The sequence below is a fragment of the Anas acuta genome, chromosome W (genome assembly GCF_963932015.1).
Source record: "Anas acuta chromosome W, bAnaAcu1.1, whole genome shotgun sequence".
Taxonomy (NCBI): domain Eukaryota; kingdom Metazoa; phylum Chordata; class Aves; order Anseriformes; family Anatidae; genus Anas; species Anas acuta.
Window position 1 is genome coordinate 20,181,248 of NC_089016.1, and position 24,884 is coordinate 20,206,131.

Here is a 24,884-nt window from a genome sequence, read left to right on the forward strand (position 1 = left end):
TCTGTTGAATCAGCCACTCCTTCCAGTTTTCTGTCATGTGCAGACTTGCTGTGGGTATACTCTACCTCATCATCAAGATAATTAATGAAGATGTTGAACAGGATTTGGACCCAGTATTGACCCCTGGAGTACACCACTAGATACTAGACTTTGTGCCACTGATCACCACCCTTTGGCTTCAGCCCTTCAGCCAGTCTTCAGTCCACCTCACTACTGCTCATCTTGCTCATGCATCCACAGCTTGTCCATGTGGATCTTATGGGTCCAGTTTCCAATACCTTCCTGAAGTCTGGGTAGAGAATATCTGCTATTCTCCCCTCATCCATCAGGCTGGTAATTTCATTGTACAAGCTTATCAGGTTGGTCAGGCATGCTGACTGGTGAATCCATGCTGACTGCTCCTGATGATTTTCTTGTCCTTCATGTGTCTTTCTGAGATTAGCTGCTCCATCAATGGAGTGTACGGAAGGCAGCTTCCTGAGTCAGCTGGTTAGTGAGCCTACCAGAGGAGGTGCCCTGCTAGACCTGCTCTTCATGAACAGAGAAGGACTGGTGGGAGATGTGGTGGGTTGGGAGCTGTCTTGGGCAGAGTGACCATGAAATGGTAGAGTTCTCTATTCTTGGTGGAGTCAGGAGGGGGGTAAAAGTAAAATTGCTACCTTGGATTTCCTGAAGGCAGACTTCTTTTTTTTTTTTTTTTTTTTTTTTTAAAAAAAAAAAAAGACTGTCAAAATTATTTTTTCATCATTATTTTTTTTCCACCCAAAATTATTTTTTCATTAATCTGGGTAATACTTGTTGTAATACTGTTGATATGGTATTGTTATGGTCTTCCGTTGTTTCCCCTAGCAGAATGGGTCTCTGCAGCATACAGAATTCATTCAAAGTGTTGATTCTTATTTAAAGCAGCAAGAATTTAATGGTACCCATATATGAGCTCAAGCTGGGTGCCTGGAAGGTGGGAACGTGATCATAACTTTCCTTGGGTTCTTGTAACCATGCAATCTTCATTTCATCAGCTATAGTCCACTCAGTTCTTGAAATATGTGTTATTTTCTTTCAGATTGGCAGTTGCTTGTTGCAGGGCAGGATGGCTACTGTTGTTTCCTGGGACAGGCTCTCATCTGGTGCCTTCCTTGGCCAGCACATGCCACCCAGACCCCAACACAATGCCACTAAAAGGTGCTCAATCACCACTACATACCAGGTTTGGGTTGCGCAGAGCTCATACTGTGGCCTAAGGCTTCCCTAAATTTACTTTTCTAATGTCAAACAGTAGCTACTCAAGTTCCTTACATACCAGTAGCTTGTTTCCCTTTCAGCATATAGTAGCCATAGCAGTGATAACAGATAATATTATATAGCAATTAACATCATACAATTCAACTCATGGGCTATTCTCACCCAAAATTAAATCCCCTTGATTATTTTTTTTTTTTTGATCCCCTGTTTAAACAGTATATACCCCGATCTGACGAGTGCAATTGCCATGGGCCTCCTTCCTCTTTCCAAAATTGTGTCCCATTATGAACTTCACTCAAATTACTAACCCACCACTTGGGTTCAACCAGGCCAGCTACCCAGGGCCAACTTTCAGTTCCCCCCGGTCCTCCACAAACCCAGCAGTTACTAAGGTTAAAGGCCTTGGCCACTTCCTCCCACAGAGTGAAAAAGTTATTCCTCCATTCTTGCCCATGGCTCAATTGCCCCTGTAAAAACAATACCAGGAAGTATAGCATTTCTTATCCTTTTACGCCATCCAATCCTGAGGGTGTGGGAAACGCCTTCAATCAAGGGGTTGGGCCCGATTTCAGAGTTGATTTGGGCTTGTGTTACCATTCAGTCTGTCGGGGTGATCCAGCTCCTAGAAAACTAAACACAATTGTGTGTGTGTGTGTATATATGTGTGTGTATGTATATATATATATATATATATATATATATATATATAAAAGGTGGTTCTTATGTTACTTTTCTCAGGACGACCTGACCTTACTGCAGGAGAAGTCTGGTCGAAGCCCTCTGTGTTGGGTCTGTCTGAGCTGGAGTCACCTTTTCCCTGCAGCAGCCCACACAGTGCTGTGCTCTGCTCTCGTAGCTGGAACAGCACTGGTATCACTCCAGTGTTGTGTCTATTGCTGCAGAGTGTTGGCACAGCATCAGGACTCCCTCCAAGCCCCCAAGAGCCAGCAGGCTGGGGGTGGGCAAGTGATGGGGAGGAGACATCGCCAGGGCAGCTGACCTAAACCAACCAAAGGGATACTCCATAACACCTGATGTCACACTCAGCAATAAAAGGGGGGGCTCTCATGGGGGAGGGGGCTGTTCTTCCTGAACAACCACTACGCGTTTGAGGCCCTGCTTCCCAGGATGTGGCCGAACATCGCTCGTTGATGGGAAGTAGAGAATAACTTTTTCCTTTCTCTCTGTACTTCCGCGCGGCCTTATTGTTTCTTTTGTTTCTTTTTCCTCCCCATTCCCTTTCCCTTTAATTAAATCATTCTCATCTCAAACCTCGAGTTCTCTGTGTTGTATTTTCTCCCCCTTCCTTTTTGAGGAGAGGGGGAGTGAGAGAGTGGTTGTGGTGGAGCTCGGCTGCCCACCTGAGTAAAACCACCACACCCTCTCACTCAGCGGTCAATACCCATAGGGGTTGGCTCCCTCGGTAGACCATACACACCGCAGTGGAAGGTCCTGCCCCAGTCTTGCCTTCTCCCTTTCCTCCCTTCAGACTTGTCCTCTTTATCTGGTGCCCTTAATTTGTGCAGAGCCTCGTTGCCAGAATATTAGTCGTTCTTTAGCCTTAGTTTCAGTTCCCCAGGAGCGGACTCCACCCTCCAAGCTTCGGTAGTTACTGGTCCCTTTACTCTGGATGCGTGGGTCCAACCCCTTTCTGCTGTTCTCACAGCTGTTTCAGTAGTAAAACAAGGTACAGTCCCTCCCATTGGGGGTTCAATGGTTCTTCCCTCCAGGTTTTTATTAAGACCTTGTCTCCTGGTTGTATCTTATGAATTGCAAACCCCAGTGGGGTGTTTTGTGCTAAAATTTCCTTTTCCCTTAATTGTTGTAGTTGTTTCCCTGTCATGATCACATATTTCTGGCGTTCATAATTCTCTATCAAAGAATAGTCCAATGGCATTCCTTGGGAATACAGCATTCCATATAACATCTCATAAGGCAAGATACCCGTTTTACTATGGGGCATAGTCCTAATATTCAATAATGCCAATGGCAAACATTTTATCCAAGACAGTTGGGTTTCAATCATTAATTTAGCCAATTGTTGTTTAATCATTTGATTCATTCTCTTAGCTCATCCTGACCTTTGTGGATGCCATTCAGTATGGTATTACCATTTAATGCCTAGGGCAGTGGTTAAGTCCCATAACACCTTAGATGTGAAGTGCGTCCCCTGGTCAGAGTACCAGTGGACCTGCTAGGGTAGAAGTCGCAGGTCCCTGTCATTCCTGCCTGCAGCCCTAGACAATTTCTTTCTGATATCAGGGGCCAATTGCCCTAGAAAGAGGCTAGCCAATTGCCTCTGTTTGTATTCCGAAGCCAGGTCCAAATTCGTTTTGTTTTCTTTTCCATTGCATTTCAAAGTTGGTCCAGAAATTCCATAGAGGTTTTTTTTGGACCTTGTTGGATCAGATTCTCAATTTAACCAGATTTTGGTGTTTACCGTTCATTATTTCCGGGGTGATTATGGTCTCAGTGGGGGGTCGGTCGGGGGAATGCAATCGTCAACTGAGCAATCGTCAACCCTGAGCGGTCCCATTGGCAATCTGAGCTCACTCATAAACTCAGGCTGTTTTAAGAGTTAGCTGCTTTTCTGTTTCCATGACAACTCTCTCAGACCTATCATGGTCCCTCTGCCCCAGAGGGCTCACACCCGTGATTTTGAGATCTCAGCCTCTTGTTGAGGCAGAACTATTAACATTCCTACATCCTCTTTCCCTGCTCATTCAACTTCAAGGAGCTCTGTATTGTGGTTTAACCCGGCCGGCAGCTAAACAGCCGTTCGCCCACCCTCCCCCCTCCCTCCCTGGGATGGGGGGAGAGAAACGGAAAGTGAAGCCCGTGAGTTGAGATAAAGACAGTTTAATAAGACAGGAAAATAATAACAATAATGACGATAATAGTACTACTACTAATAATGTGTACAAAATAAGAGATGCACAATGCAATTGCTCACCACCCGCTGACCGATGCCCAGCCTAACCCTGAGCAGTCCGGCCCTTCTCCTCCTCCTCCCTGGCTAGCCACCCCTATATATTGTTTAGCATGACGTCAGATGGTATGGAATACCCCTTTGGCCAGTTTGGGTCAGCTGTCCTGGGTCTGTCCTCTCCCAGCTCTTGCTGCACCCCCAGCCTGCCCGCTGTCAGGACAGAGTGAGAAGCTGAAAAGTCCTTGGCTTGGTGTAAGCACTGCTCTGCAACAATTAAAACATCACCATGTTATCAGCACTCTTGGCACTAAGCCAAAATATAGCATTCTACTAGCTACTAGGAAGAAAATTAACTCTGTCCTAACTGAAACCAGGACACTGTTAAATACTACATGCCACACCTTTAACACCTTCAACAACCCTTTTAACACTTCCTTTATCTTTCTTCAGCCTGTACTTTTCTCATGCCAACACCAAAGGCTCAGTCAGCAGCCAACTTAAGTCCACTCCTTTTCCCTCTAAGATGCTGAAACAACATATCAGTATACTACGTTTCATCCTATTTTCCTTCTCTCCTCAAAAACAACATCAATTGCAAAATAGTGTTATAGTCGATTGACCCATAAAGTGGCCATTTAGTTTATATAGTGGCCATCATTGATTGCAATACTTAATTAAATTAAATGCACGAGTGGCAGGCGATTCCGTTAGTCCCAACCAGGCTGTAGCATACTTGCTCTCTTCTGGATCTATGGGTGTTGTAGGAAGAATGGCCAAAAACACAACAGACACCAGTATGGTCAGACCATGCTCTCCCTTTGTTACCCGAATAGCCTGACCTTTATAGCAAACTTAACAGGGGCGGATAGTGTCTCACACAAGATTATTGGTCAAAAGCACTCAAACAACTGCAAGAAAACAACCCCACCTGCAAGAAAACAACCCCCTTGTGATTAGCAGTCACGTAGATCCCATCCTTGAAGCCAGCTGCTGGCAACAATATTTTTTAAATTCCTCAATTGGGCGATGTGGGAACATTGTCATGGGAACTTCTTGTAGTCGTCCTGGTAGCTTGGTTTGCTCAGCTGCAGCAAGTCATGGGATCTTTGCTGTTTCAAAAATCCCTCAACAGTTTCCCCTTTTTGTTTTTGAGCAAACCAAGACCGATGTAACAGTCAGAGAGACTCATCCTGTCAACTGAACCCAAAAGTCATGATGGTATCATACCACCCTGCCAACAAGGAGGCTGGGGCTGCACAAGAAGTTGGGTATGTTTAGGTATTATAATGAAATTCCACCCTGAAAGCTTCTTCAGTGCTGTATATTTTCTTTAAAATGTGAATATTAGTTTAATTTCCCAAGTCACCTCAGGCAATTATTCCACAGGGGACACAGCCAGGACAGCTGACCCCAACTGACCAAAGGGATACTCCATAACATATGACATCATGCTCAGCAATAAAAGCTGGGGGAAAGAAAAAGGGAGGTTGTTCAGCGTGACGGCATTTGTCTTCCCAAAAAAAAACCATTATGTGTGATGAGCCCTGCTTTCCTGGAAATGGCAGGACATCTGCCTGCCAATGGGAAGTAGCAAATTAATTTTTTGTTTTGCTTTGCTTGTGTGTGCAGCTTTTACTTTGCCTAGTAAACTGTCTTTATCTCAACATGAGTTCTCACACTTTTATCTTTCCAGTTCTCTCCCCCATCCTACTGTTATAAATTCGGAGTCAATTTAGCTTTATAAGATTTATTTATGGGGTCAATAAAAGGCAAGTAAACAGCGCTGGGTGCGCGGGGAGTCTGGGCTCCTCCAACACGCACACAAGTTACATCAGGCAGATGGTTTTTATGCTCCTAGGCTAATACATATTCATTACTACTTCTAGAAAAGGCAGAGTTATTATAATTAGTTCCTGGAATCCGAACCCACCCACTGGCACATGCGTATCAGTCTCCGGTGGTCCCTCTGGGGGTCTCTCGTGCTGAAGGCTCGTAGTCTTCCTCCCAGGCTTTGTCCTTGTCCTTCTCCTTTGTCCATCTTGGCTGGATATCAGGGACTTACGCAGCGTCCCATGCAAGCTTTGTCTTTTAGTCGTCCTTCAGCTTTCCCCTTCTCCTGAATCTCTTGGCCGGATATCAGAGACTTGCATAGTGTCCCATGCAATAGTCACAATAGTTAGCAGTTATTCTGAAACCCCCCCAGATATCAGAGACTCAAGGTTTACCCTTCAAGCCCTCTATTGACACGAATTGCTGGAACATTCCTTTCACTACTTGCTATTAGCTTCTTGTCTAAAGCTTCTGCTTAATAGTTTGATGTAGAGAGGACAGATTTTTTTTCAGCAAAAACATCCTATTGGGAGGAAGACCATTAGACCAGACCAAGAATGGGTCAGTCGGCTGAATATGAGCCAGCAGTGTGCTCAGGTGGCCAAGAAGGCCAACGGCATCCTGGCTTGTATCAGAAACAGTGTGACCAGCAGGGCTAGGGAGGTGATCGTCCCCCTGTACTCGGCTCTGGTGAGGCCGCACCTCGAGTACTGTGTTCAGTTTTGGGCCCCTCGCTACAAGAAGGACATGGAGGTGCTTGAGCGGGTCCAAAGAAGGGCGACGAAGCTGGTGAGGGGCCTGGAGAACAAGTCCTATGAGGAGCGGCTGAGGGAGCTGGGCTTGTTCAGCCTGGAGAAGAGGAGGCTCAGGGGCAACCTTATTGCTCTTTACAGATACCTTAAAGGAGGCTGTAGCGAGGTGGGGGTTGGCCTGTTCTCCCACGTGCCTGGTGACAGGACGAGGGGGAATGGGCTTAAGTTGCGCCAGGGGAGTTTTAGGTTAGATGTTAGGAAGAACTTCTTTACCGAAAGGGTTGTTAGACACTGGAACAGGCTGCCCAGGGAGGTGGTGGAGTCACCATCCCTGGAAGTCTTTAAAAGACGTTTAGATGTAGAGCTTAGGGATAGGGTTTAGTGGGGACTGTTAGCGTTAGGTCAGAGGTTGGACTCGATGATCTTGAGGTCTCTTCCAACCTAGAAATTCTGTGATTCTGTGATTCTGTGGGTACATCTTAATTATGCATTACTTGTGCTAGGTTCAGCTCAGAACAGTCACACTTAACCTTTCATAAAAGGTTGTAGGATCTTTTAAATAAAAAAGGAGAAAGAATTAGTTCAGTGTAGTGAACTATCACAGTTACGGATGTATAAATAATGTAAGACACCCTCAGTCTAGTCGTGTTCCATGAACTAGTATGCCCACATTTAAAGAATTTGGTCATGTGAGTGCAAAATGAGTAGTGCAGTTTATTAAAGTAACAGGTACACAGGTTCTTTGGATTGCCAGTGATAAATTCACTGTCTGCAAAACACGTGCAAATGCTAAGTGTATGAGTAATACCGCCTGGCTATACATGCGTTAAAAGATATAAAGCAACTCTATAGAGATATCTAAGTTTCCCGGGGAGGCACTTAGCATAACCAAGTGTTCAAATCTTACTCAAAGGCATCCCAATGGGGGGCAAGAGACGCTCAGCCCATCAACTGATCCCAGAAGTCAGAAGGTGTCTTCCCTTACGTGATGGTATCTTCCCTAACATCCGCTCTCCCTTAAGACAATTTATATTATTTTTTTATCTTGAGCTTGAGTGAAGTGACTCTAGTCATATATGCCTTTGTTACAATTGGTATGAAATTTTCTAGCTTTGCTTTTAAAGGTATAGAATAGAAAAATTTAAAGCGCAAGCTCAGTGAGGTGTGGTTACACCTTAGAAGCAGATAGCTTTTGGAATGGCGGTGTGTTATGGTATTATGATATTATAATGGGAAAAGTTCACCAAAAGGACAGCATTTTGTCAAAAACACGGCAGACCATTGTCCCAGGGTAGCAAATATGCAGCTTATCAATCTCATTGGAGTAGCTGAGGGAACTGGGGTTGTTTATCCTGGAGAAGAGAAGGCTGAGGAGAGACCTCATTGTTCTCTACAACTACCTGAAAGGAAGTTGTGGGGAGCTGGGGGTTGGCCTCTTCTTGCAGATAACTAGAGATAGGACAAGAGGGAATGCCCTCAAGTTGTGCCAGGGGAAGTTCAGGTTGGAAATCAGGAGAAATTTCTTCTCAGAAAGAGTAGTTAGGAATTGGAATGGGTTGCCCAAGATGGAGTCACCATCCCTGGGAGTGTTTAAGGAAAGGTTGGACATGGTACTTAGGGACATGGTTTAGTGGGTAATATTGGTGGTAGGGGGATGGTTGGACCAGATGATCTTGGAGGTCTTTTCCAACCTTAATGATTCTATGATTCCCATTTTTCCTCATGTGTGTCCTCATGTCTCCTGCCCCTAGCTGCTACCACCTGTTGTCAAAATTTTGTACAGAATTCTCATGTGCTACTCAGGGTGAAGTTTTGTCATGTGGTGAGTTGCTTTCATCAGTTGCTGAGCTGGCTGTTCACGGCCTATGCATGGACAGATCTGTTCTGCACTCTCTGCTACCAAAACCAAACCCTGCCATTTATCCTAAATATAGATGTACAGCCTGCAAGTACTTCTTTGTGAATCTTTGTGATACTTCTTTTGTATCTCTTTTGTACTTTTGGGAATCTTTGTGGCCAGCTGTTGCTGAAATGTGAAGCATCTCTGAGCCAAAAAGGGAAAATCAGATGATGTATTGAACTAAGCATTTAAAAAATATAATCTTGGTATTGACTTAACTGCATTGCATGTATTTAATAACCCAAAGTATTGTACATTTTGATGAATGTTGTGTGTAGCTAGCACATAATATATATTGACCTAAACAAAGCTTTTTACTTCTCAAATGCTCATGTATAAAAATCTCAACTTTAACATTGCTCGGAGTATTAAATTAGAATAGACTAGGATGATTTGTTCCTTAACAAGAGCATTAATGTAGTAGCTTACTATCTATAATTCATATACTTTAGCTTTAAAGAGTTAGATACATACTAACAAAATCAAAGGTAAATCAACTATGTAAGCAAACCCAAATTAAAGACTTATCTACATGTGAGTTTGTCATATGGATTTAATCTCTTGAAACAGGCATTATCTATACTAATATTTATATATTATAATTTCTGTTGTAAGATGAATCATAGAATCATTAAGGTTGGAAAAGACCTTCAAGCTCATCTGGTCCAACCATACCGCTACCACCAATAACACCCACTAGACCATGTCCCTAAGTACCATGTCCAACCTTTCCTTAAAGACCCCCAGGGATGGTGACTCCACCACCTCCCTGGGCAACCTGTTCCAAGGTCTGACTACTCTTTCTGAGAAGAAATTTCTCCTAATTTCCAACTTAAACCTCCCCTGGTGCAACTTGAGGCCATTCCCTCTAGTCTTATCGCTGGTTATCTGTGAGAAGAGGCCAACCCTCAGCTCCCTACAACTTCCTTTCAGGTAATTGTAGAGAGCAATAAGGTCTCCCCTGAGCCTCCTCTTCTCCAGACTAAACAACCCCAGCTCCCTCAGCTGTTCCTCATAAGACTTGTGTTCCAGACCTTTCACCAGCTTTGTAGTCCTTTTCTGGACATTCTCCATGGCCTCGATGTCTTTCTTTTAGCGAGGAGCCCAAAACTGAACACAGTACTCAAGGTGCAGCCTCACCTCGAAGGGGACAGTCACCTCCCTGGTCCTGCTGGCTACACTATTCCTGATACAAGCCAGGATGCCATTGGCCTTCTTGGCCACCTGGACACACTGCTGTCTCATGTTCTGGCGAACATTGACCAACACCCCCAGATCCTTTTCCTCTGCACAGCTTTCCAGCCACTCTCCCCCAAGTCTGTAGCGTTGCATGGGGTTGCTGTGGCCAAAGTGCACGACCCAGCACTTATCCATGTTGAACCTCATCCCATTGGCCTCTGCCCATCGACCCAACCTGTCCAGGTCCCTCTTCAGGGCCTTCCTACCCTCCGGCAGATTGACACTTCCCCCCAACTTGGTGCCGTCTGCAAGCTTACTGAGGGCGCACTCAATTCCCTCGTCCAAATCATCAATAAAGACATGGGCCCCAACACCAACCCCTGGGGAACACCACTCGTGACCGGTGGCCAGCCGGATTTCGCTCCATTCACCACTCTCTGGGCCCAGACACCCAGACAGGTTTTAACCCAGCAAAGAGTGTACCTGTCCAAGCCATGGGCTGCCAGGTTCTCCAGGAGAATACCATGGAAAACCATGTCAAAGGCCTTGCTGAAGTCTAGGTAGACTATATCAACAGCCTTTCCCTCATCCATCAGAAGGGACACCCGGTCATAGAAGGAAATTAGGTTGGTCAGGCAGGACTTGCCTTTCATGAACCCATGCTGACTGAGCCTGATCCCCTGGTTGTCTTGTACATGCTGTGTGACTGCGTTCAAGATGACCTGTTCTATCACCTTTCCTGTCACATTTCAGTCTGAAAGGCTTGTAGTTCCCCAGGTCCTCCTTACGACCCTTCTTATAGATGGGCATCACATTAGCAAGTCTCCAGTCCTCCGGGACATCTCCAGATGACCATGACCACTGATAGATAATAGAAAGCAGCCCAGCAATCACATCTGCCAACTCCCTCAGCACCTTCGAGTGCATCCCATCAGGGCCCATATATTTGTGGGTGTCTAGCTTGCCTAAATAATCTCTAACCCAATCCTCTTCAGCCAGTGGAAAGTCTTCCTCTCTCCAGGTATTCTCTCTTGTTTCTGGGGTTGGTAGTGCGTGGGGGCTAGCCTTAGCAGTGAAGACTGAAACAAAGCAGACATTCAGTAATTCCGCCCTGTCTGTATCCGCCATCACCAAGGCACCTTCCTCATTTAGCAGTGCACCCACATTTTCCTTAGTTTTCCTTTCGCTGCTGATGTATTTGAAGAAGCCCTTCTTGTTATCCTTGATGCCTCTTGCTAAATTTAATTCTAACCGGGCCTTGGCCTTCCTTATTGAATCCCTGCATTCTCTGATAATGTTCCTATATTCCACCCAAATGGTTCGTCCCTTCTTCCACATTATGTATGCTTTCTTCTTCTAAGTTTTCCCAAAAGCTCCTTGCCCATCCGCGCAGATCTCCTGCCCCCCTTGCTTGACTTCTTTCTCTGAGGGATGCACTGATTCTGAGCTTGGGGGAAGTGGTGCTTGAATATTAGGCAACTTTCCTGGGACCCCTTTCCCTCTAGGGACCTGGCCCAGGGGATTCCTCCAATTATATCCCTGAAGAGGTCAAAGTTAGCTCTCTTGAAATCCAGGGTTGTGGTCCTACTTTGCCCTGCTTCCTCCTCGCAAGATCTTGAACTCCAACATCTTGTGGTCATTGCAGCCGAGACTGCCCTCAGCTTCACGTTTCCAACTAGACTATCTCTGTTAGTACCAGGTCCAGCAGTGCCCCTCTCCTTGTTGGCTCACCTACCACCTGTGTCAAGAAGTTATCCTCAGTGTTCTGCAGTAACCTCCTGGACTGTGTTGTCTCCCCAGCAAATAACAGGGTGGTTAAAGTCCCCCATAAGAACCAGGGCCTGCAGACGTGAGGCAACTTGCAGCTGTCTGTAGAAGGCCTCATCCACTTCCTCTTCCTGATCCAGTCATCTGTAGTAAACACCCACCACAATGTCACCCCTGTTGGCCTGCCCTTTAATCCTTACCCATAGGCTCTCAACTTGCACTTTGCTCCCCTCCCCGCCCCTCCCCCCCCCCGCCCCCCCCGCAGAGCTGCATAGATTCCAGTTGCTCACTCATGTAAAGAGCAACTCCACCACCTCACCTTCCTCGTCACTTTTCTTTTTGGCCTGGGATTTCAGCCTTTACTGTGTTTAAAAATTAACTGTCAAGATTTAGGTGTGATTTAGGTGTGCAAATGATGTGATTACTTTTTAGTGATCCTTTGAGAATTCAAATTTCTCAGTCCATTGGTCAAAACAGCAGTTTTCCTGACTGTCTCTGGTTCAAATGCCTATCACTTCCTGGGGAAGAGAACAGCTTAGTCATAACTGGATCATTCCTACAACCCATCTTTTTTGAATTCCACCTTCATCTTTTGACTATTGTGAAATACTGTCTTTGTCTTCATTGGGTACAATGCTGTTGTCTCTCCTTTAATTCAGTCTGGGAAATGACTGTAGCATATTATATCATCTTCAGAAAAATATTTAGTCCCTTAGTTGTTTAGATTAGTTTTATCAGTGCCATGCATTTCCTTTTGGATTTTATGTATTTTACAATGCCTATGTACTATGGTGAGGGGTCTGGAGAACAGGTCTTATGAGGAGTGGATGAGGGAGCTGGGATTGTTTAACCTGGAGAAGAGGAGGCTCAGGCGACCTTATAGCTCTCTATATGTACCTTAAAGGAGGCTGTAGCAAGTTGGGGGTTGGTCTGTTCTCCCATGTGCCTGGTGACAGGACGAGGGGGAATGGGCTTAAGTTGCGCCTGGGGAGGTTTAGGTTGGATATTAGGAAGAACTTCTTTACTGAAAGGGTTGTTAGGCATTGGAACAGGCTGCCCAGGGAGGTGGTGGAGTCACCATCCCTGGAGGTCTTTAGAAGACATTTAAATGTAGAGCTTAGGGATATGGTTTAGTGGAGGACTGGTTAGTGTTAGGTCAGAGGTTGTACTAGGTGATCTTGGAGGTCTCTTCCAACCTAGATGATTCTGTGATTCTGTCTTTCAAAATGATATAAAGTAATGTGCAGGGTCTGGAAGGAGATAGATGCTTATAAGTAGCTTGTTGATGATAAGCCTTGAGGTTGAAATAATTGCTGCTGAACACTGTACTTCTCAGTGTTTTCTGTATACTTGCAGTCAAGATGCATATGGAGCTTAAGGCATAGGGTTGTTTGGTTTTTGTTTGTTTGTTTGTTTTGTGTGTTGTTGTTTTTTTTTACTTTGCTGCAAATATAGTATAGCAAGGCATACATGTCATGGCTGCCTCTATGGGTGGTGGTGTGTGTTTGCTAGTGTTACTGCATTTTGACCAAGTTACTCTAATTAATATCACTGTATCTTGCTGTACTGCTATTCAGGAAAGCGATCCCTTCTCTGTCTTGGTTCAGTTGATACAATACATAAAGTTCCTTTTCTTTTTAGATAGCTGGTGGCTGAGTAGAAGAGGGAGACCTAGTGTCCCCACTGGATGGAAGGTTTTTGCATGTGTTCAACTGCTGTTTGTTTTGGCCAGCTAACAGCTGATCATCAGACCTATCTCAGAATCATATACAGTCGGTGCTTTCTCTAGTTAGCAAGTAAGGGAGAATTGAAGATATTCCAAAAGGGAAGAGGTCTGAGGAAGAAAGAAGATTGGGTTATTGCACAGGGGATGTAGGCACACAAGGCATTAACCTGGTTTTCTAACATGAAACCTGGTCTCCTACAGTTGGCAGAATAACTCATATCAATTCAAAATGTATTATTTCAAAAACAGTATCATGAATATTTTCAGGGTCTCTCCATGTGTGCTAATAAAAAACACAAAATAGTTCAGGTTGGAAGGGACCTCTGGAGGTCATCTAGTACAACCCCCTCTGCTCAAAGCATGGTCATCTAGAGGACCATGCACAGGACCATGTCAAGATGGCTTTTGAATATCCCCAAGAATCTTGTCCAGTCACGTTTTGAATGTTTCCAAAGACAGAGACTCCACAACCTCTCTGGGCATTCTGGTCCAGTGTTTGACTACCCTTGCAGTAAAAAAAGTTTTTTTTTATGTGCAGATGAAATTTCCTATGTTTCGATTTGTACCTGTTTCTTCTCATCCTGGATACTTCACTGGATGCCACTGAGAAAAGTCTAGCTCCATCTTTACTCCCTCCCATCAGGTATTTATATACATAGATAAGATCCTCCTGAGCCAGGCTAAACAATCCTAGTTCTCTCACTTTCTCTTGATATGTCAGATGCTCCAGTCCCTTCATCATCTCTGTGACCCTTTGCTGGACTCTCTCCCGTATGTCCATGTCTTTCTTGTACTGGGGAGCCTTGAACTGGACACAGCACTCTGGATGTGGTCTCACCAGTGCTGAGCAGAGGAGAATAACCACCTTCCTTGACCTGTTGATAATGTTCTGCCTAATGCAACTTGGGACGCAGTTGACCTTCTTCATTGCAAGGGCATATTGCTGGCTTGTGTTCAACTTTGTGTCTGCCAAGATCCTCGGGTCCTTTTCTGCAAAACTGCTTTCCAGCTGGGTGGCCCCTAGCATATGCTAGTGCCTGGGGTTGTTCCTCCCTAGGTTCAAGACGTAGCATTTCCCCTTGTTTGGACTATATGAGGATATATAATCATCTGAACAATTTATCAAAGACTGTATTGTCTTTTTAAGTAGAAATTTTTACATCGGGGATTGGATGGTTTACTAAAAAATAGTGTTTTACTAAAAGAGTGCAAAAGTTTTTTACTAAAGAGTGTTTTAGTTTGGACAGGAATTAACGGAACCATGTTGCATTATTCAGCTCACAATTGAGCATCCTGTGACACATTTGATGTACTGTTGGCTATTATACCATGTTAACTCTATAACAGATTCCTGCTTTGCTTTTTTGTCTTGATTCTGATTTTGTGTTCCTTCACAGGGTTTCCAGACAGAGTATAATATCAATATGGTATTGGAAAAGTAAGGTATGTTTTTGGTCATCTGTCTCTTAGCTATCACTTTTTTTTAACTGTTCTCACTGTGATCTAAATTGAACTCCATCTATTTTTATCATTATAGCTGCTTCTGCTTTATTTTATAGGATCATGGATTTTCCAGGACACTTCAAGCAAATCTTTCAGCAGCTAAACTACCAGAGGCTTCATGGCCAACTCTGTGACTGTGCCATTGTGGTGGGAAACAGACATTTCAAAGCCCATCGCTCTGTTCTGTCAGCATGTAGCACGCATTTCCGAGCAATCTTTACTGTAGCAGAGGGTGATCAAACTATGAACATGATTCAACTGGACACTGAAGTGGTGACAGCAGAAGCCTTTTCTGCCCTGATTGATATGATGTACACTTCTACACTAATGCTTGGAGAGAGCAATGTAATGGATATCTTGCTTGCTGCTTCTCACCTGCATTTGAACTCTGTTGTTAAAGCGTGTAAACACTACCTTACTACCAGGATGCTACCAATGTCTTCACTTAGTGATAGAGTTCAGGAGCAAAATGCACGCATCCAAAGATCTTTTATGTTTCAACAGCTCGGGCTCAACATTGTGAGCTCTGCACTGAATTCCACTCAAAGCACAGAGGAGCAATCAAATACCATGAGCTCATCAATGAGAAGTAACGTAGAGCAATGTACTCTCCACAAGTGTAAACAGTCTTCTGATGATCGGGCCAGACAGCGAATCAGACCTACGGTAGATGAGTCCATTTCAGATGTTACTCCAGAGAGCAGGCAGTCAGTAGTTCATTCACGAGAAGATTTTCTTTCACCAGATTCACTGAAGATTGTGGAAAATTCTAAGGCCGATGCTGTTACTGATAAGCAAGAGGATAATACTATTATGTTTGATCAGTCTTCTGGTGCTCAAGAAGATGCTCAAGTACCCAGCCAGTCAGACAACAGTAGAGGAGACATTTCACAGATATCTATCTCATCTCAGGTAATACAAGTGGAAACCTGTTTTGATCGGGAAGCTACTTCTGAGAAAAACAACTTCCCATGCAAAAATCCAGATGTTGGTCTAACTGAAAAAGAACACATGGGGGTGGTGGTTAAATCTGAACCTTTGAGTTCCCCAGAGCCTCAAGATGAAGTGAGTGATGTCACTTCTCAAGCAGAAGGCAGTGAGTCTGTTGAAGTGGAAGGAGGAGTGGTGACTGCAGAGAAGTTAGAACTGAGTCCTGAAAGCAGCGATCGTAGCTTTTTTGATCCACAGTCTAGTACTGATAGGGTTGGAGACATCCATATTATGGAAGTGTCAAATAACCTGGAACATAATTCCACTTTCAGTATCTCAAATTTTCTGAATAAAAGCAGAGGTGGCAACTTGGGTGCAAGTCAAAATACCAATGACAACATTCCAAATACAATAAGTGACTGCAGAATGGATAGTGATGCCTCTTACCTATTGAGTCCAGAGTCCAGGACTGCTAATGGTCATTTCTCTGCTGTGGTTTCTCATGCAAAGAATCCATTCAGTGAGCCTTCAGACTCTCATTTTGTTAGACCAATGCAGGATATGATGGGTCTTCCATGTGTACAGACTTCTGGGTACCGGGCTGCAGAACAATTTGGTCTTGATTTCCCAAAGTCAGGCTTGGGCTTGCACTCTTTGTCAAGGACAATGATGGGTTCCATAAGAAGTGGAGCTAGTGGTTTTCCTGGCTATCGTCGCATAGCCCCCAAAATGCCTGTTGTGACCTCTGTTGGGAGTTCCCAACTACAAGATAACCCTTCCAGTTCCCAGCTGTTAATCAATGGAACCACTTCTTTTGAGAATGGACTTCCTTCACAACCTGGTCCACCACAGTTGACAAGGGCATCTGCCGATGTTCTTTCAAAATGTAAGAAAGCCTTATCTGAACACAATGTGTTGGTTGTAGAAGGTGCTCGTAAATATGCCTGTAAGATCTGCTGCAAGACTTTTTTGACTCTAACAGACTGCAAGAAGCACATTCGTGTGCATACAGGAGAAAAGCCTTATGCCTGTTTGAAGTGTGGCAAACGGTTCAGCCAGTCCAGCCACCTATATAAACATTCCAAAACAACCTGTCTGAGGTGGCAGAGCAGCAATCTACCTAGCACTTTGCTTTAATCTCCTCCACTCCATAGCTTTATGGGAATGCTAGTACAAAATTATAAGACTGGAGTATTTCAGGAATATTAATGCTATTTTGTTCAAGGCTGAAGTCTGAGAAGCTGTCCTTATAGATTAGTGAATTCTTGTGTGTGAAATTGTTACAAATACAGAAGTCTTGATTTTGTAAATTGGCGATAATGCCATATTTACTTCACTTGCGGTGGTTTCACACTGAAGGACATCTAAACACCACAATCGCTCTCTCACTCCCCCTCCTCAAAGGGGGGGGGGGGAGGAGGAAAGTATGATGGGAAAGAAAAAGGCTCACGGGTTGAGATAAGGATAATTTAATTAAAGGGAAAAGAAAGAGAAAAAAATAAGCAAAGACTGTCCAGAGGAAAAGAAAGAGAAAAAGCAATTATTCTCTACTTCCCATCAACAAACGATGTTTGGCCATATACTGGAAAGCAGGGCCTCAGCATGTGCAGCGGTTGATCGGGAGGACAGACATTTTCATAACGAGAGCCCCCCCCAAGTGCACCTGTCTGTCACAAAATGCTTTAGAATATGTTAATTATGAAAATAGTTTTAGAGTTCCAAATACAATTATGGCTCTTTTGCAGTAAAGGACAATATGTAATGAAGATACTTAAAATAAGTCAATGACAAGTAACTTCTGGACTGTTAGATGTGTATATAAATACTTTGAATAATGCAAGACCTTGTTTTTTTACCGTTTTTCTGTAAAAACTTCTATCGAGTAATAAGTGATGTACTACAGACCTCAGTCCTGGGAAAAGTTATGGAGAAGATTGTCCTGGGAGATACTGAAAGGCAGTTAAAGAACAAAGCTATTATCAGGCATATTCAACATGGGTTCATCGAGGGAAAGGCCTGCCTTAGTAATTTGATTACCTTCTATGATAAGGTCAACTGCTTGGTAGATGAAGGGAAGGTAGCAGGCATAATCTCTGAATTTTAGTAAGGCCTTTGATGCTGTCCTCACAGCATCCTACTGTACAAATTATCTAACTGTGAGATAAACAGGTTCATGCTACGCTGGGTGATGAACTGGGCTCAACAGTCACTAGCTGTGTTCTCCAGGGCTCAATTCTTGGGCCAGTCTTGTTGAACATTTTTATCAGTGATCTGGATAAAGGAGTGGAATGCATCCTCAGCATGTTTGCCAATGATAGTAAACTGGAAGGTGCTTCTGACTCCCTAGAGGGACAAGAGTTATTGCAAAAAGATCTAGATTGATTGGAGCACTGGACAATCATCAACAGCAAGTTCAACAAAGGAAAATGCTAGGTTCTGCACCTGGGACAAAATAATGCTGGACACATGTACAGACCGGGAGACAAGTGGCTAGAGAGCAGCTCAGCAGAAAGGGATCTGGGGGTGGTGGTTGACAGCAGGTTCAATATGAATCAGCAGTGTTCCCTGGCAGCCAAGAGAGCAAAACACATTTGGAGGTGCATTAAGCACAGCATAGCCTTCCAGTCAAAAGAGGTGATTCGCCCGCTATATTCAGCATGGGTGCAGCCTCACCTTGAATATCATGTACAGTTCTGGACTCCACAATATAAAAAGGATGTTAAGGTCCTTGAAAGTGTCCAGAGGAGGGCAACAAAGCTCGTAAAAGGGCTGGAAGGCATGTCCTATGAGGAGAGGAGAGGCTGAGGACACTTGGGTTGTCTAGTCTGGAGAAGAGGAGGCTAAGAGTCAACCTCATTGCTTTCTACCACTTCCTGAGGAGGAGAAGTGGAGAGGGAGGTGCCAGTCTCTTCTTCGTGGTAACCAATGGTAGAACGTGCAGGAACAGCAGAAAGCTGCACCAGGGGAGGTTCAGGCATGAGGAAAAATTTCTTTACTGTGAGGGTGGTCAAACACTGGAAGAGGCTTCCTAGAGAGGTGGTTGATGTTCCATGCCTGCGATTGTTCAAGAGGCATTTGGATAATGCCCTCAGTAATATACTTTAACTTTTGGTTACCCCTAAAGTGGACAGGCATTTGGACTAGATGATCTTTGAAGGTCCCGTCCAAGTGAACTATTCAATTCTATATTTTTAATGCTTTTTCTTTAAAAAGCTTGATTTGCTTAGATTAAAATTTCACAATTCTTTGTTTCCCTTTCAGCAGATGCTGACATGCACCAAAAAGAGATCAGGAAGCTGCAGTTTTTAGTCAGTCTTAGCTGTTACTAATGTTGTCAGCTCTTACAGGGCAAGGACTCAGGTCTCAGCAAGCAGGTGAAAGGGGAAAATGTTTTATAAATACCCATAATTGAAACATTTGCAATTTATGCTTGTGTAGTATTAGCACGTTATGTTTAAATCGAACCATTTTTCATTTTCAGAGTAAACATTCTGTTCGTTTGAAGGATCGATCTGTTACAAGCAAAACTTCCTCTGATTGCATACTTCAGTACAATTTTGCTCTCAGATGAGCAATTTATCTTTTCTCAACAGAGCACAGAGGAAATATAAGAAACTTGTTCCAAGGAACTTGTGACTTTCTGTAGCACAAAAGGACCCCCAAATCATATTTTATGCATAATATGTATAAACCTTGATTATGTTGGTCCATTGGACTCTGAGGTGGGCCCATTCTAGAGTGACGAATGGCTTCTTTTTCATACAAGCCATCAGTAAACTGTAAATAAATAAATAAATAAATAAATCTAAAAACCAAAAATCTAAGGGACGTAAAATAAAAATTTACGCTTGTATATGAAGAATATAAACTTTTCATGCTACCTATTATAAGTAAATGCAATGGGACTCTCTATCCCTGGAATCAGATTTTTGGAAAGCAGAGCACAACAGGAGAATGTTTATCCCCCTTCCTGCTGATGACTTTTCTTTTTCTGCTTCCTTATGAGCTGTTTGGACAATGTTAAGTACTACAAACAAGGAAAATTGTCCAAACAGAAACAAATGAACCGTACTGACTTCATATAACAAAGCAGTGCAATGCAGACCAACTTAGAACAGGCCAAATTATTGACTCAACCTTTTCCCTTGTAGTCACACTATACTGGCATGTCCCAATACTGTTTAACTTTTTCCCTGGTTTTGGCTGGGATAGAGCTAATTTTCTTCCTAGTAACTGTTTTGTGTTTTGGATTTAGGGTGAAAATAGTGTTGATAACACATCGATGTTTTAGTTGTTGCTGAGCAGTGCTTACACTCAGTCAAGCACTTTTCTTCTTCTCACGCTGCCCTGCCAGCAAGGAAGCTGGGGGTGCACAAGAAGCTGGGAAGGGACGCAGCCAGGACAGCTGACCAAATGGACCAAAGGGATATCCCCTACCATATGATGTGGTGTTCAACAATAAAAGCTGGGGGGAAAGAAGGAGAAGGAGGAAAAAATCAGAGTAATGGCATTAATATTCCTAAAAAACTTTTACATGTGATGAGCCCTGCTTTCCTGGAATTGGCTGAACATCTGCCTACCAATGGGAAGCAGTGAATGAATTCCTTATTTTGCTTTGCTTGTGTGCGCAGCCTTGGTTTTACCTAGGAAACTGTCTATTGTCAGCTTTATTGAGAGCTTTTTTGAGCTCTCTATCCCCATGTCTAAGAAATCAAGCAGGGAAGGCAGGAAACTGGGATGGCTGAGCAAGGAGCTGCTGGTCAAACTGAGGCATGAGAAGGAAATGCACAGGCAGTGGAAGCAGGGACATGTGGCCTGGGAAGAATATGGGGATATATAAGGTAGTTGTGTAGTCATAACAAGGAGAAATGCTAAGTAGATAAGTGGACAGTAGAAGGCCTCACTGTTCCAAAATAGGGTGGAAGCTTGAGAAAAACAGGATGAGCAGTGTGGGAACAGTAAAACAAAGATCACAATTTCTTAAAATATAAGAAAATGGAAAAAAAAAAAAAAAGGGAAAAAGGAGAAATTAAAGGGTTAAAAAAAAAAGAAAAACTGTACATATATGGTATAGAGGAGCGTCAAGTAGCTTGTGAGCCTGTAGTACTCAGCCAATAAAAGGTTATGATTTGTTTACTAAAATGCACTCCTAATTGACAGGATGCTCGTCATTGCAATCGCGAATAAAATAGCTTCACAGAAGATCCTGTCTGAAGAAAATTATTTGAGATTTTTCCTCACAGGACAGCGAAGCCAATAGTCTGGAATTAGTGGGTAGGGAAACCAGGCAGCTGGGATCCCTTGCTAGAGATGCAGGCATTGACAAAGCAATTGGAAATGGAGCACACATCTTCACCCTCTGGAGGCATGTTCTGTCAGGTGTGAAGGAAAGGTATCCCTTCAAGGAAGATGTTGTATGTCAACCAGGCAAGTGGACCACCATGGAGAGGGGAATACAGTACCTGAGAGAATTAGCTGTGCTGGAGGTGATTTATGATGACCTAGACAAGGAACTGCTATCCACAGATCCAAATGAAGTCAAGTGTACACGACCCATGTGGTGGAAGTTTGTACAGAGTGCACCATCATCATATGTTAGCTCACTGGAGTGAGAAACAAAGTTGTGTTTTTGCTGTGGAAAATTCCATTAACCTTGCATATTCAAAAGTGATTGTGCAGGCATGACAGTGGCATAGCAGTGGGGAGTACGTTAAGCAGATAAGGGGAAGGTCCCACTGTCTCAAAATAAGGAGGATAGCTAAGGAAAGCAGGATGAGCAGTGCAAAATCGGTAAAAACAAAAAATCACAGGCCCTCTAGTCACGAGAGAAGAAGGAAAGGAAGGAAAAGGAGAAATTAATGGTTAGTCAAATCAAATTATACATATATAGTATAGCAATAAGCATTGAGTAATTTGTGAACCTGTAGTACTCGGCCAATGAGGAAATGGGAGGAATCAACCATCGGGTAATAGGGAATATAAGGTTATGATATACTTTTGCTGTGCACTCCTGCTTGCAGGACGGCTGCCATTGCAATCGCAAATAAAAATGCTACTTCACTGAGATCCTCGCCTGAGCCTTTGTTATTGGCTGCAGACTGTTTCTCACAAACTGGGGGCTCGTCCGGGAGCCAGTCACCTTCTGGGGAGCCCCATTTCAAGAATTTACCTCGTAACTCTGTGCACAGACCAAGGTAAGAAATATTAAGTATTACCTTGGGGGTTGGGTAAGAATCTTGTGTGAAGTGTGATTGAGATGTACTTTTGTACGAAGTGAGTATGGGGTCCCGATCCATGGTTCCGTAGCTCTGCGAGGAGTGTGGTTGGATATGGACGTAGCACGAGGTAGAAGAGTCTTGTCAGTCACATTTACTAGGGCAGTAATGACCTGGAAAGACCGAGAAAAACCCATGGTGGATGAATTTACTAGAGAATGTTGGTAGTACTAAGGAATTCTTTTTTCTTCCTTACAGACCTGCCTCTTGTCAATAGAGAAACTTTCTCAAGAGGTCCACCAATTCAAAGAGAATATATCTTTCTCCCAACCTGTACAAGGCAGTGTTTCAGCTATCAGGAGTAAGCGTCCTTCTGTTCAAGAAAGAAGATAAAGTGGGTACACACCCTGTGCCACCCTGTAGTTTTACCTACGTGACCATGGAGAGGACATGAGAAAATGGGATGGAAAATCTACCTTGACCCTAGAGGCATGGGTACGTGACTTGCAAAGAAAAGCAATTGCAAAAGGGGGGTTCTCTGAGAAATTTGCTGCTCCAATTTCCAGTGGGCATTCCCCCTGACACAGTGATGAAGATTCTGACCAGGATTAGAGGGGCCCTGCCTCCAGCCAGGGGGAGGAAAGGGACAGTTGGGTTTATTGGACTATGTGGATTCGATGGCCTGGCACGTCAGATGCACAGAAGTATAAGGCTTTAGTAGACACCGGTGCACAATGTACTGTAATGCCATCGAGCTATAAAGGGCCAGAGCCCATCTGTATTTATGGAGTGATGGGGGGATCTCAGCAGTTAACTGTATTGGAGGCTGAAGTGAGCCTAACTGGGAATGAGTGGCAAAAGCACCACATTGTGACTGGCCTGGATGCTCCGTGCATTCTTGGCACAGACTATCTTAGAAGAGGATATTTCAAGGAACCAAAAGGGTTCCGGTGGGCTTTTGGTATAGCTGCCTTAGAGACAAAGGACATTAAACAATTATCTACCTTGCCTGGTCTCTCAGAGGACCCCTCTGTTGTGGGGTTGCTGAGGGTCAAAGAACAGCAGGTGCCAATCGCTACCACACCTGTGCAATGGCGGCAATATTGCACCAGCTGAGACTCCCTGATTCCCATCCATAAGCTAATTCCTCAACTGGAGAACCAAGGAATAATCAGCAAGACTCACTCACTCTTTAACAGCCCCTTATGGCCAGTGAGAAAGTCTAATGGTGAGTGGAGACTAACAGGGGACTATCGTGGCCTGAATGAAGTCACGCCACCACTGAGTGCTGCAGTGCCGGACATGATAGAAGTCCAATAAAAACTGGAGTCAAAGGCAGCCAAGTGGTATTCCACAATTGATATCGCTAATGCATTTTTCTCCATCCCTTGAGCAGCAGAGTGCAGGCCACAGTTTGCTTTCACTTGGAGGGGAGTCCAATACACCTGGAATCGGCTGCCCCAGGGGTGGAAACACAGCCCTACCATTTGCCATGGACTGATCCAATCTGCGCTGGAACAGGGGGAAGCTCCTGAACACCTGCAGTACATTGATGACATCATCGTGTGGGGTGACACAGCAGAGGAAGTTTTTGAGAAAGGGAAGAAAATAGTCCAAATCCTTCTGAAAGCCGGTTTTGCCATAAAACAAAATAAAGTCAAGGGACCTGCACGAGAGATCCAGTTTTTAGGAATAAAATGGCAAGACGGACGCCATCAAATCCCAATGGATGTGATCAACAAAATAACAGCTATGTCTCCACCAACTAGCAAAAAAGAAGCACAGACTTTCCTAGGTGTCATGGGGTTTTGGAGAATGCACATCCCAAATTACAGTCTGATTGTAAACCCGCTCTACCAAGGAACCCGTAAGAAGAATGATTTTGAATGGGGCCCTGAGCAACGACAAGCCTTTGAACAAATCAAGCAGGAAATAGTTCATGCAGTAGCCCTTGGGACAGTCCGAGCAGGACCAGATGTAAAGAATGTTCTCTACACCGCAGCCGGGGAGAATGGCCCCACCTGGAGCCTCTGGCAGAAAGAGCCTAGGGAAACTCGAGGTCGACCCCTGGGGTTTTGGAGTCGGGGATACAGAGGATCTGAGGCCCAGTATACAAAAAACAAAAAAGAGATATTGGCAGCATATGAGGGAGTTCGATCTGCTTCAGAAGAGGTCGGTACTGAAGCACAGCTTCTCCTGGTACTCTGACTGCTGGTACTGGTTCGGATTTTTAAAGGAAGGACACCCTTTACACATCATGCAACTGATGCTACCTGGAACAAGTAGGTTGCACTGATTACTCAGTGGGCTCGAATAGGAAACCCCAGTCGCCCAGGAATATTGGAAGTGATTATGGACTGGCCAGAAGGCAAATATTTTGGGATATCATCAGAGGAGGAGGTGGTCTGTGCTGAAGAAGCCCCACTGTACAACAAGCTACCAGAAGATGAGAAGAAATATGCCCTGTTCACTGATGGGTCCTGTCGTATTGTGGGAAAGCATCGGAGATGGAAGGCTGCTGTATGGAGTCCTACGCGACGAGTTGCAGAAGCTGCTGAGGGAGAAGGTGAATCGAGTCAGTTTGCAGAAGTGAAGGCCATTCAGCTGGCTTTAGTTATTGCTGAACGAGAAAAACAGCCTGTTCTCTATCTCTCTAGTGATTTATGGATGGTAGCAATTGCCTTGTGGGCATCTGGGGGTAGTTGCAGCAATGGAAGCAAAACAACTGGCAGCGCAAGGACAAACCCATCTGGGCTGCTGCATTGTGGCAAGATATTGCTGATCGAGTGGAGAACCTGGCTGTAAAGGTACGCCACGTAGGTGCTCATGTGCCCAAGAATCGGGCTACTGAAGAACATCAAAACAACCAGCAGGTGGATCAGGCTGCTAACATTGAAGTGGCTCAGGTGGA

At 44.2% G+C, this 24,884-nt stretch overlaps 1 protein-coding gene and 1 pseudogene across 5 annotated transcripts in view; both read left to right on the forward strand.

Moving 5' to 3' along the window:
• The window catches only part of LOC137846785 (zinc finger and BTB domain-containing protein 5-like), a 29,182-nt gene extending 4,719 nt beyond the window's left edge, over positions 1-24,463 (forward strand). Inside the window, exons 2-5 of one of the 5 annotated variants that reach the window (XM_068664897.1) lie at positions 13,864-13,968; positions 14,723-14,768; positions 14,885-16,644; positions 22,232-24,463. In XM_068664897.1, the coding sequence (XP_068520998.1) occupies positions 14,889-16,644; positions 22,232-22,338 (1,863 nt within the window). In that variant the 5' untranslated portion in view covers positions 13,864-13,968; positions 14,723-14,768; positions 14,885-14,888 and the 3' untranslated portion in view covers positions 22,339-24,463. Of the gene's footprint in view, positions 1-13,863; positions 13,969-14,722; positions 14,769-14,884; positions 21,823-22,231 lie in introns of those variants that run through there. The other 4 variants (XM_068664899.1, XM_068664898.1, XM_068664895.1 and 1 more) reach the window with 4 other exon arrangements.
• Positions 1-24,884, forward strand: part of LOC137847031 (very low-density lipoprotein receptor pseudogene) — a 456,685-nt pseudogene that overhangs the window by 11,068 nt on the left and 420,733 nt on the right.